Source organism: Podarcis muralis, chromosome 14 (assembly GCF_964188315.1).
Source record: "Podarcis muralis chromosome 14, rPodMur119.hap1.1, whole genome shotgun sequence".
NCBI lineage: Eukaryota > Metazoa > Chordata > Lepidosauria > Squamata > Lacertidae > Podarcis > Podarcis muralis.
The window spans coordinates 34,657,476-34,670,771 of record NC_135668.1 but is presented as its reverse complement, the minus strand read 5'-3'; the positions used below and the strand labels follow the sequence as shown (position 1 = coordinate 34,670,771).

Genomic DNA, 13,296 nt, shown 5'->3' with positions numbered 1-13,296 from the left:
GCTGAGGCTAACATAGTGCCTTCCTTGTTGCAAGAGTATGTCTTGCATCCAAGACTTTCTCACTGTACATTGATATCCCTATGACATGATAGCTGCAATATGGTGTGTTGGTTAAAAAGGGTAGGATTAGCATCTGAGATGTAGAATCATAACTGAAGATGACTTCAGGATAAGACTGTGAAATCTCATAAAAGACAGCAATGTGATGGAATGGTTAGATGGTGATGAGGACGCTGGTTCCTATCACAACTCAGAAAGGACATTTTCTGAGTGACGTTGGAACGGTCACTAATCCTCTGCCCTAACCTACTCCACATGGCTGCTGTGAGATTAAAATGAAGGAGGAAGCCATGTATGTTGCCTTGAACCTCTTCCAGGAAAGGTGGAACATAAAGGTGGGCCACCCATGACTCATGACTGGCCCTCGGAAGGTTGCCTAGAAGGGATTGTTGGCCCTTGGGCTGGAAAAGTTTCACCACCCCTTTTGTAGGGTATTCTGGGAAGTCCCCTGTGGTACCCACCTCAGTTCACACAGTGTGCAGAAAGTGCTGTTGGGCCTCAGAATTGTTCTATGTGAATTGAGTGTGCATAATGCACACCCATACACCCCTAGAAAAATAGGGAGCTGCCCTATTGGTCCATCTAGCTCAGTATTGTCTATACTGACTGGCACTGGCTTTCCAAGATTTCTGCCATCGAACATACCCAACACTCCCTGAAGATGTGGAGAATTGAACCTGGGACCCTCTGCAGGCAAATCTACTACTGAACTATGATTTTTGCATTAATGACCATAGCTTTATCTTTGCATTTCAGGGAGAGACTTGTAGTGGTGGACAAGCTATCTTTAAGAAAAGTTTATCCTCCTTTGTAGATCCCCTCCCCCACATTGAGAAACCACTGATAAATGTCCATGAGACCTCAGGGTTTACTGGAACACAGGCTAAAAAATGCTGTAGTGATTTTAGAAAGAACTGTAAAATAATCTTGCAGATTTGGTGCAGAGTGGTGTTGAAATAGTTGAGATGGCTTGTTTGATTGATGCCAGGTCGACTGATGACTATCAACCACAGAGTGCAACATGACAGTAAACATCAAGGTAAAGGAAGTTGTGTTTTAGATTCCAACATTGTCATGTTTAAACAATGTTGCATGGAAAATCCAAAATGCTTCATAGTCAGAGTGAGAAGTTCTCTCCCCCCCCCCCCAAACTACTAAATGATGAAAAAATTGGCCACTTTGGAAATAAATATGATATATCTGCAAAGAAACTGTTGATTTAAAATATCTTTAATCTTGATAAATAAGTTTTTTTAAGGGTAGAGAAATAAAGAAAGGAGAAGGTTATACAAAGCTGTCAGTCTGGCACTGAGGAATGGCGAAATCACCCATTTCTCAATTGGCGGTGAAGACACACACCACAAGCCTTTACCGTGTTGTACATCATAACTGCCAACTCATTTCTTTGATTAAATATTCCATCAGTGCAGGCTATAAGGCAGCAAACCTTAACAAGATTCATACAACGCACCTCTTGAATAGGCATAACTCACTTCCTTGGAAAGGGAGCACCCTGCTTGTGGAAGAAAATTAGAATGGAGCTCAATTACTCCGTAAGACAAGATCAAGAGGCAAAAGTGGGAAGTGCAGAGACACCCCCTCCCCCATGCAATGCAAATTTAAGATATAGTTATGTCTTGACAACTCCAAGCTGACAATTAAAGTCAAAAGTGGAGCCGATCAATGTAAATCCGAAACCTTGAGCATCGTAATAAATGGCAACGGCTACTTCTGTCTTCCTCCACCGCCCACAATTATTTGGTGAAAGCAGACTTCTTATTCTTACAGGTTAGGTTGCTGTAAAAGTTCAAAAACTAAGAAATGTTTAATGACATTTCTAAATCCACTCACCTGGGAGTGAGCTCCATTGATTCTAATGGAATTTACATATGAGAAGGCATGTAATTGGGTTGCACAATGAACCACTGGAATTCTTTCAGCATGACAAGGCATCTTTCTTAAACTCAAGTTGGTTGCTGGAGCTTCTCATATCGAAGTATTGGTATGCTGAACAGAAGCTTCATGGTGGGTGAGGCAGAGCCTCTGTACTCGCTTCCTGGTATGTGGGTCGCTGTTGCTTACCAGGAGGTATTGGGGTATGGTGGTGGGGAGTTGAATGAGATGCAAATGCACTGAAGTGAGCACCAGATTGGCTCTACCATTGCAATCACAACGCACAGATTCCCCCATTTCCTTGCCCCTTCCCCTCTCCTCCCTGGTAACGCCCACTTGCCCGAAAGCTAGCACAATGTCTCTGCCCCTTACAGCCAGCTGCTTCTGCAGCTGATAGAGGTGCAGTCTAGAACGATGTGCAGTTGGTCTCTCAAAGTTCTGCACCCTAATTGGGGACAAGAACATTATTTCTCTCTCTTTGGGGGAGGAACTACTTCATCATTTTTTTCTGGGGGGTGAGAGGCATTTCCCAACAATTCATCAGGTGCTGAACTGAAGATTCACATTCAACAACATTCTCCCACACACCCTTACTCTGTAGTTGTGTTATCTTGACTGTAATGCTAGCTCTTGACTACCATTTTCTAATGTTCCTTTTACACTGCTGCTCTATGGCAGGGGTCAGCAAACTTTTTCAGCAGGGGGCCGGTCCACTGTCCCTCAGACCTTGTGGGGGGCTGGACTATATTTTGAAAAAGAAAAAAGAACAAATTCCTATGCCCCACAAATAACCCAGAGATGCATTTTAAATAAAAGCACACATTCTACTCATGTAAAAACAAGCTGATTCCTGGACCGTCTGCGGGTTGGATTTAGAAGGCGATTGGGCTGGATCCAGCCCCTGGGCCTTAGTTTGCCTACCCATGTTCTATGGAACTGGGGCTTTTAGACTGATATGCCAGCATGTTGCCCTAAATTTCATTTATGTCAGTGGGACATGGTGTAACTCACCCTTTACATGCATACCTGCTTCTGTCCCTCCATGAAAATGACAGAAAAGAATTGTATGCTGGTATACTGTCTCAGATTTTGTCAGCTTTCTCCCACAATTTTCATGGTTAAGGAGACTGCAAACAGATTTCTTTCCTGCAACCAAAAACACAGAAATGAGCACTAAAGTTGTGATATGTTTCATTAGTTTTCCGGAAGTGGCTTCTAAATTGTGCGAAAGCTGTATTCTAATGCAGAAATTAACAATTAGTAAATTGTTGGGGAAATGCAGTAAACTGAATGCCACTTTTATTGCTGTTACTAGTAGAAATGGATGTATAGATTGTCATTTGGAACTCGTCCAATCCAATGCATTTATTTCATAAGGGGTGTACCCCCATTTGTTTCATTAATTACGAAATTAATGTACATGCCTAGTGCCGATGGAAAGCCAGATGGGTGATTCAATGCAAATTTCTTGAACCAAGGGAAGCTGTAGATCTGGGGACTTCAGAGTAAGGTTCTGGGTTTGCTGCAAAATACCCTATACAGATTGGGATCAGGTGATTTCGTTGATCATTGAGTTCCGCAATGCACTCTGTGTGGTGCTGTCCATGAGGTAGGTTCAGAAGCTGCATCTGGTGCAAAATGCAACTGTCTTGACTGTTCAATGGGAGAGGATACAGTGGAACCTCTGGTTACGTACCGCCCCCTTTACAAACGCTTCGGGTAGTGAGCTCCACTAACCCGGAAGTAGATGCCCCTTGTTGCGAACTTTGTCCCAGGATGCAAGTGGAAGTTGCACGCTGGCAGCAGCAGGAGGCAGCATTAGCAAAAGCATGCCTCATGTTAAGAATGGTTTCGGGTTAAGAACGGACCTCTGGAATGAATTAAGTTTGTAACCGGAGGTACCATTGTACTGCCCAAACATTACCCCACTTTTGGCAGAATTGCACTGCCCGCCACATAGCTACTGAGCTAATTTCAAGATGCTGGATTTAGTGTATAAAGTCTTTGGAATTTTCTCCCATTAAAAGTGGAGCCTTCAATGTGGGGGTTCCTTAGGGTTCAATTTATCCCCCATGTTGTCTAACATCTACATGAAACCACTGAGTGGGGTCATCTGGAGTTTTGGAGTAAGTTGTCAGCAATATGTTGATGGCACACAGCTCTACTTTCCCTTTACATCTGCAGGTGATGCAGTGGAAGTGCTGGACCAGTATCTTGCCTTGGTAATGGACTAAATGAGAGCCAGCAAAGTGAAGCTTAGTCTAGATAAGACTGAGGCACTGTCAGTGGGTGGTTCCCTAGACCAGATGGATGGGAGGTTGCCTGGTCTTAATGAGGTTACCCTCCCTCTGAAGGAGGGGGCACATAGCTTGGGGATACTCCTGGATCCTTTGCTGTAGCTTGACACTCAGGTGGCCTCAGTGGCTTCGGCTGGTGGTCCAGCTGCACTTTTATAAGGATAGGGATAGCATAACTTCTGTTATCTATGCTCTGGTAACCTCTAGATTAGATTACTGCAACACATTATACATAGGCCTGCCTCTGAAGACAGTTCAGAAAATGTATTTATATCCCTCCTCTCCCCCAAGCTGACATACAACATCTAAAAACATTATTTTAAAATGCATTTAGAAGCAGCAATTAAAATACAGTTCGCCCCAACAGCAATCCAGTGACCAGCATCACCTGTTCCTTAGATTTCAAAGGGTGCCTGAATAGGAAGGTCTTGGCCTGCCAGCAGAAGGATAGCAAAGAGGGAGCCAATCTTAGTGCTATTGGGAACAAATTGCACAATATGACAGCAGCCACAGAAAAGGCTCTCACTTGTGTCACCACCAACCATGCTTCTGATATTTATGGGACCAAGAAAAGGTGCTCACCTGGGGAATTTCTCACCCAAGCAGGTTAATATAGTGAAATGTGATTTTTCTGGTAGTCTGGGCCCAAGCCATATAGGGCTTTGAGTTGTTCCTGGAAATAAACTGGTAACCAGTGAAGTTGTTTTAACAAGGGAGTAATACGTTCCCTGTAACTGGCCCCAGTCAGCAGTCTGGTCTACAGGTTCCCACTTAAACTTTGCCCTATCCAAGTCACTTAGATCCTTGGTAGCATCACCTCCATGATTGTTTCCTCCCCCCCCCCCCGAGGGCTGCTCTCAAGTCTGAACAGTAATTGCACAGTTGTTGGCAATATGATTAATACATGTAGAGCATTGTTGTACAGTTGCTCAGTGCCCTGTATTCCCTCAGCAGATTAGTACCTTAACACCAATTATTTGAGAGATCCACTGGGAGGGACAAGCTTGCTAAAGGACTTTGATACTTGAAATATCGTTGGGAATGTGGCTAATGCTTTGCAAGGCTATGCACTGGATCAGGTTCGTGATTTGCAACAGTTCAAGAGCTGAGGAAGACGATATGGCATGTTGCATGATGCAGCTCTGTCAGGGAATGGTGAATTTTAATGCTCCCCCATGAAAATCCATCAAGGCATTCCTCATGACATACATCTGTGAGTCTTAATAGCATGCAAAGAGCCCTGTTGGATCATGCTAAAGCCCCATCTAGTCCAAAGTTCCGTTCTCATGGTGGACAACCCACATACTTAATGGCAACCCTATGTATAGGTGGATCATCCACTCGTGATCCCCAGTGCCTAGCGTTCAGAGGCAAGCTGCCAAAGATATTGAAGGTTTTATATATAGCCATCAAGACACGTAGCCACCACCACAGTCATTTAGGTATCCTGGTCTCAAGCTGCCTAAGGCTTTGTGCACCAGGACCAGCATCTTGAACTTTGACTGATAGCTAACTGGCAGCAGCAGTGGCATAGCATGACGTCAGTATCCTTTCCCAATGAACAGTCAAGATGCTGAATTTTGCAGTACCTGCAGTTTCTGGGCCAACTTCAGGGGCAGCCCCACTTTGCCATACTCCTGTTTTACTGAAACAGCTGTTAAAAGGCACTCCTTGCCACTGAGAGTCACCTCTAGGCCACTGTGTCACCTAGAGAGAGTGACACAGGAGCACAAGAGGAGCACCCTGCTGTCTTGGAACCTGCTCCTTCCAGGGAAGTATGACCCTGAAGAAGGTGATGTAGACATTATTTCCCCTACAAAACACACAGGCTAACGGTATGATAAATAGTGTTCGATTAACCCTGACCTAGATCTAAATGTATAACCAATTAACTAATTTTAATTTCTCAAAATAATAACAGCTGTTGGCATTTTTCTTTGAATAATCCTTGTTTAGCTTCCATAATAGTGTACATTTTAATGAAAAACTCATTAGAATGTAACATAGAGCATAATTAATTCCGGGTGATTCTTTCTATGTAAATAGCTGCTGCAGATGCCGGATTCCATTTTCTGCTGGCTTTATTAATTTTTCATACACCAATATTTCAGCTGTAATGGGTTGTAACAGCTCCTCAGAAGTTTTAGGAATGCATTAACTATCATCAGAGTTGTTAATCTAGCTGGGGTTTTTTTACCATTTGTATGATAATACTTCAACACTATGTTATTAGTGTTTTGTTTTGTTTTTTTTAAAAAATGGCAACAGCTTTATTTTTTAAAAAAGGTTTTGAAACGTCTATATATAATTAACATAAGTAATATTAAACAATATCGGGTTAATTTGTATGTATTTAGAAAGCAACTTAATCCATTTTGCTAACAGCATCCTGGAATAAATTTGCTAAGGGTGGGATGGGTTGGAAACGAAGAAACAGACTTTTTTTATCGTAAGAAAAAAGAAGCTACAAGAGAAGAAACAAACTAAACAACAAATGAGAGAAATAACTATGCTTGAAATATAATAATATTCTGGAAACCGTAATAGATTGTGTTCTGGTATTGTGATCTGGTATTCTTCATTTCAAACATCACCTCATCTGAAAACTTCCTAGGTTTAGGTAGACCACTTTTCAGAAAGAAGGGACAGAACCTCAGACCCAGTGGCTGAATGTGGCCCTCCAATACTCCTATTCTGGCCCTCAGGACACTTCCCAAATTACATCCCTCATCGTTCCTGGATTGCATCCTGCTTGGGTGTTTTTGCCGGAGTTGTCTTTACATTTTGATAATGCTTCCTTGCTTCAGGCAGACAATTCACCCTGTGTTCTGTATGCCCACCATGCACCCAACTATCTCTGTTCCTAATGATCCCCCTGCCTCTAGAGAAGTATTATCGGCACAAGAACATACGGTAGCTTTACATCAGCCTTCTGAGGAACTGTTTACCTCTTCCTCAGATGGACCCTCTCCACCCCCAAGACCTTCATTCTCCCTGAGAGCAGGGGAATTAACTGTCATGTGAGTGGGGCACACTTATACCATCCCTGAAGGCCTCAAACCTCCAGCATCTCTGCTTCCCTTAGCTTTTTCAGGTCTGCTATTTTGGCTTCAAGGGGAACATTGCAAGGGAGCCAGGAGCTCATTGCACATTGGGCAAAACCATGACTTCTATCCAAAAGGGAGAAAGTTTATATATGTATATGACATTGCAAAACACAGGAAAGCCCCACACAGCCCTGCTGGCTTCCTGTCAGCATAATTGTTCTTGTAGTTTACATCTGAACTCCGATCATGCTTCTTGCTTGCCTAGATGGAGGGTAGAGAAGGATGTATGAGTAAATTAGTATTTGTTGCCCACCACACTTTTACCCCTGGACCTGCCTACCTCTGGCACATTGCCCTCAGAAGGAAAATGTTCCACATCCCTGCCTTAAGGCCTAGCTGCCATTCTTTCAGCCTCAGTTGCCCATCTGTATCATAGGGGTAAAATCCCATCTATTTGGCAGGACTGTCATGAGAATCACTGAGCGAATGTGCATGAAGTGCTTGGAACAGTGGAAACGGGATATACAAATGCAAAAGTACCATGAAAAAAATGTCCCTTGATTAATTGGGTGTCCAAGATCACCTAGTGAGCAATTAGTTACATCTTGTCACCCTGGCGTCTTTACCATTAAGGTAGTTAATGAGGATATTTTTCTCATTAACCATTTCAGTGGCAAATGTGTGCATGAAATGGGGATTCTGATCAACTCCTTTGCACATTCAATGAGTGAGGAGGTATGGGATTGTTGTGGCATGCTTAGACCTAACCGCCACACATTCATTGGAACATTTAAAGAGCCACTGCATAGGCAGCTATAAATACAGAGAGTTCCCTCTGTGTGACTGGGAAACCTTTGTAAAGTAGTATTCTAGATCACTTAGGGCCTAACTACATGTTACCCTAGAAGCATCGCTTGCAATCACATCATGTTTTCTTTCCTTTAACACTGTGGCAAAAAAATTCCTCTGCGGGTTTCCCCCCTCACCATTCCCCATCAATAATAATAATAATAATAATAATAATAATAATATTTCCCAGCCACTCTGGGTAGCTTCCAACAAAACACTAAAATTAATAAGAGAAGAAAGCACATATGAAAATTATCTAAGGGGAGAGAGCAAAGCGGTGAAATTTGCATGGGTTGGATGTAAGGGTTTTTCTGTTTTTATCTTACTTTCAATATGGCCATGAGGTGTTTGTGAGTCTTCTTTCTTACATTCTAACAAATCAGTCTGCACTCTGCAGCGTTCCTTAGTGCCCACATTTCAGTTAAAATCCAGGAGAAGACATCATGAGATGACTCCTCTCATGGGGCTTTTTTCAAATCCAGAAGTGTGGGCAGTCAAGGAGGCTGCAGAGTGCCAGAGAAATATTTGATGGAAAGAAAAGCACACATACTGTCCTTGTCCATCTCATAATGATAAAGTATGCTCAAAATCTGCACTCCTTGGAATTCTAAAGAAATTTCCAAGTGCCTTGAGAATGAGGCAGAAAATAAGAAGGCTCATTTGTAGAGGAAGAAACCCTTTGAGAAACTGGAGGATATGATTTTAACACAGCTCTATTTCCCCCTTTAATGTCTATTAATTGTAACGGGCATACTCTGAGTATGAGTAACATTGGATACATCCCACAGTTTTTTTTATCTATTAGCCACAATGGCTGTGTTCCACCTTCACTATTGGAGGCAGTATGCCTCTGAGTGGCAATTGTTGGGAATCACAAGTAAGGAGGGTGCTATTGTGCTCAGATTCTGCTTGCAGCCTTCCCATTGAGGCCACTGTGGAAGAAGATGCTGGACCACATAGGCCTTTGGCCTGAACCAGCATCCAAACTCTTATTTAGTTCTTGTGTAGTCAAAGGAGGTGCGGGGAAAGGGTTAACCTTAAGAGCTGTGTAAAAATATGAGTATAGTTGAATAAATTGTAGGTGAGTGTAGCAGCATGATTGGTGTATGGGTGCAAATACATTTTTAGCTATCCTGAAAGGTGTAGAGAATCATAGGATTAATAACGCAGAGCAAACCGGGGTGAAAAGGAAGATGGTATCTTGGGTAGAGTGAACATTTTATGCAGTGATAAGAAAAGGGTCTAAAATCCCCCCATTTGTCTAATACTTAAAGGTATACAAGTCCTTTGTGTTCAGTTATCTTAACACTGGAGGCAACTGAACTACATGTTAAAGTCCACAAAATGTATTGCTTATCTTTTCTAAACGAGAGCTCACTGAAGCAAACAACCCCTTCCCTTCAAAATACTTTCCACTCTGAAAAATAACCCACCATACTTGGTCATTGGATGGAATGAACATTAGTCTGGACCACTGCAACCTTTTTTTTTGGGGGGGGGGGGAGAATTGATAGGACAGGTTCAACATCAGCCTAGATGTGGAAAGAGTTTGAGAAAGAGAGAGAGAGAGCAAGTGGCCACTTTCACTACTCAGGGCGGTGCACCTGTCCTGGCCTCCCAACATGAAATTAATATATATTTTGCATTGGGATGGTTGGAGTGTCAAATTGTCAGTATGTAAAGCAGGCTGCAGCCCCAGTCAGTGCTAAGTGAAAGCCATTTATTCGTTTACTTGTTGCACTGGTGGGACACAGTTGCACAAGGGAAATGGTGGATTATACAGCCAGAAACAGCTATTTCGCAAAAGGTTGTTGTGCAGTGGGTTACACAACAAGAATCAGCTGTTGTGCATCAAGCCTCCGCTAGCATAACCTTTGTTGCTCAACCTTTAAACATTGTCATCCGTTAGTGCAAGGGCTCTTGTGACAGTAGACAGAGAATGCTGGATATGATCACATGTCTACTCAGAAGTAAGTCCCATTCACTTCAGTGTGGCTTACTCCCAGGTAAGTGGGGGGTAGGATTGAAGCTTTAGTGTACCTGGAAAGGTTTTGGTGGTGGTGGTGGTTCTTTTCAGCCAAAGGCAATGCACTTTTCATAGCCTCATCATGTTGGGGTTTTTTTTTCTTTCAACTTAACTAATTTAGCTTGAGTGTTCCCAAACTCAGACCGTGCTCTCTTTTCTTCCTCTTTCTCTCTCTTTCTCTCTTTCTCTCTCTCTCTCTCTTTCATAGGCAGGGTGCTGCTGTGCCAGGCAAACCAAGAGGGATCTCCCATGTACAGTGCCCCCAGTTCACTAGTATACACGTCCACAAGTAAGCCAGTCATTGCAGCTCTTTTCTTTTTTGCTTTGCCTGTGAAATGTCAATTTCAGCCCCTTAATATCTCGCAAAGTTGAAATGTGATATACAGAGAGAAGTGATGCAAATGTGTGGCTGCTAATCTGTTTGTCATGGGATAAGCTTAAGAAATTAACTCTTGTTGTTGCTGCTGCTTCTGTTTTCAACCATCCAAAAGTGGTTTTACTTTTATTTAATTGGCTAGTTAATTTATGTACTGCTTCATATTTCAGCAGGAATCTCTAAGCAGTTTACAAGTGCCAACAAAAAGGAAGCAATGTAAGAAATAGAATGCAAAGTCCACATTCAAAACCATATTAGTAGTAGTAGTATATACCGCTTAAAGCCATAATAGGCTTCTAATTACACCAGTTACACAAAATACTATTACTACTGCTACTGTTGTACTAATAATCATAATTCCACATTTAAACTAACAAAACTACTCAAACAATTAACAATTGATTAATCAAATAATTTGACTTAATTTAATGTACATTGCTCTAATCAAAACGAAGTCCGCTCCAAGTTCACGAGAGGGGGACAATAATTTCTCCAACATCTTCAGGGGGGGGGGGGGCTACCACTTCCCTTAATTTTTTTGAGGATGCTATCACCCCATTTCTCTTTTGTGGGGGTGAAAAAAACTTTCAAGCAAGGGTCTTGCATTTCTCACTGCAATATATGGCTCTCTCCAATGCCTGCCATGTTTCGGTAATGTAGCGTCATTCCCAGGCCACTCCAGAAAGCGCAGCCAGCTACATCCCACTAGGAACAAGATGCTTTGGTGGCAATTGCCAGATCTGGGATTTTGGTGCAATGTGATCAGTACAGTGATGACCCCCCCCCCCTTTTCATCTAATTTAGATGATGATGCTAAACTAGTGTCTGAGATTGGTAATGGACTGTATCAATAACATCATTCCTGACAAGAAAGAGGTGCTTTTGCTATGTGGCTTGTCTGACTCTGGGAATGGTGTGTTGCTGGTTCTGAGTAGGGCTGCACTGCCCCCCCCCCCAGCTAGGATCAGGACAGTCATGAACTATTGTGGCTGCCCTTCAAGACATTTTAAAAACACACACACCATAAGTATGAGCCACGGTAGCCAAGCTAATAACCTGGACTTCTATCTAACATTGCTGGGTGGCTGTAAAGAATTTGCTTTTCTCTGAATTTCAGTTCTCCGAAGAAATCGAGTGCGCAGAAATGTTTGTTCGGGGAAAGTGCCCATAAAAATGCATATATTAATTTTTAAAAATTGCTTTATTGTAGGGAAATGTCCTTGCGAAATGGGTGTATTAGGGGAAATGCTCTCTAAAATTCTATCGGATTTTCAAGAGGACTATTTTTGTACACAAAATTCACAAACTGATGTAGATATGCAGCATATTGGATTTAAGCAGTGGTGGCTTGTGAACAAGAGAACTAATGGGGTGGAGAGCAGGGAGTCCAAATGTAGGGGGCGCCAGAACCAGTGACAAACAGGGCCATCCTCTTCCTTTCTAAGTTATACAAAGGGCAACACTGAGACTGAAGAAGAGTAAACTGACAGACAGGGTCACACTCCCCTGCACTGGTCATAAGGAAGAAGGCAGCCAGCTGGGGCTGGCTAAGAACAGACTGTGATTGGTGGGGCAATACCCCATTTGCCGTAATAGACCAGCCTTCACTAAATTTAAAGTTGGAAAATTGAGAAACTAATAAAAACTGAAATTGACAGAGTCATACATCTGTCCCCTAGTTGATAGAGTAAAGGCTTCCACACAAGAATATGTTACTCAGGCCTATTACTGTTGTTTCCTATGGCACAATTCAATATTCTAAAAAGTGGGGAAGGGTAGATGGAGAAGATGCAAAATCTTGTAAATCCTATCTCACGGTGCTCCAGTTCTTTCCATAATTGTCTGAGAAAACTTCCATCAGTTTCTGTAATTAAACTAATGGTCTAAATGAATTTCCAGATCACTAGCTATTCATTCCGATATGTCATTACACTGAGCTCAATTAATAGAAAGTCAGTTTACAGCCCATTGTGTCCAAAAATGCTATTCCATTTCAGCTGTTTTAATTAGCAATATTCACTCTGCTCTACTGCCAATGCCAGCCCTTCCATTCAGTCCACACAAACTCATTTGATGTGTCCCGTCGTCGGACGTTGGCGCTGTTTGCTGTTTGGCATTAAAACAAACAGAGTGAGACATCTGATAATTAAAGCTCTAATGTCTTTCTCACTCTTAAAGTTCATGGGCCCTGATCCAGTAATTTTAGTTCAGGTACAGAAGCTCCAGAGGGCAGATAGCCCTATCCAGAAACCCGCATGTGTTTCACAGGCCTAGCTCACCTGTTCTTTTCAAAGGAGAGAGTTAGGAGTGTGTGCATTAATCTGTTCCTTCTGAGTGTTCAGTTAATTGATTGATTGATTGATTGATTGATTGATTGATTGATTGACCGACTGACTGATTGGGAAGCCTGTACAGTGAAGCACACCTAGGACTCTGGGGTGAAGAGACAGACTGATGTTTATGTTGATAAACAGATACCGCTACTGCAGGAAGGTAAACTATGTTTCCATGCGCTCTGGCTTCTGTCATGGTCCTCCATGCACCAGATTTAGTCATGCTGGCCACATGACCCAGAAAGGTGTCTGTGGACAAACGCTGGCTCTTTCGGCCTGAAAAGCAAGATAAGCGCCACACCCCACTTTGACTGGACTTAGCCATCTGGGGTCCTTTACCTTTACCTCACCTTGAAGTTATTTCCAAATTCCATCCTAAGTGAAACTGGATGTAAATTTCGAAGACCTTGCCAGG

The 13,296-nt window shown here is 42.6% G+C and overlaps 1 protein-coding gene across 20 annotated transcripts in view; it reads left to right on the top strand.

The window, feature by feature from the left end:
• RBFOX1 (RNA binding fox-1 homolog 1) overlaps positions 1-13,296 on the top strand; it is a 1,459,388-nt gene that overhangs the window by 1,360,064 nt on the left and 86,028 nt on the right. For 18 of the 20 annotated variants that reach the window (XM_077918365.1, XM_077918364.1, XM_077918373.1 and 15 more), the window contains one exon: positions 10,381-10,461. The exons of the other annotated variants lie outside the window; for them this stretch is intronic. In XM_077918365.1, the coding sequence (XP_077774491.1) occupies positions 10,381-10,461 (81 nt within the window). The remainder of the gene's footprint in view (positions 1-10,380; positions 10,462-13,296) is intronic. 20 annotated transcript variants of the gene reach the window in all.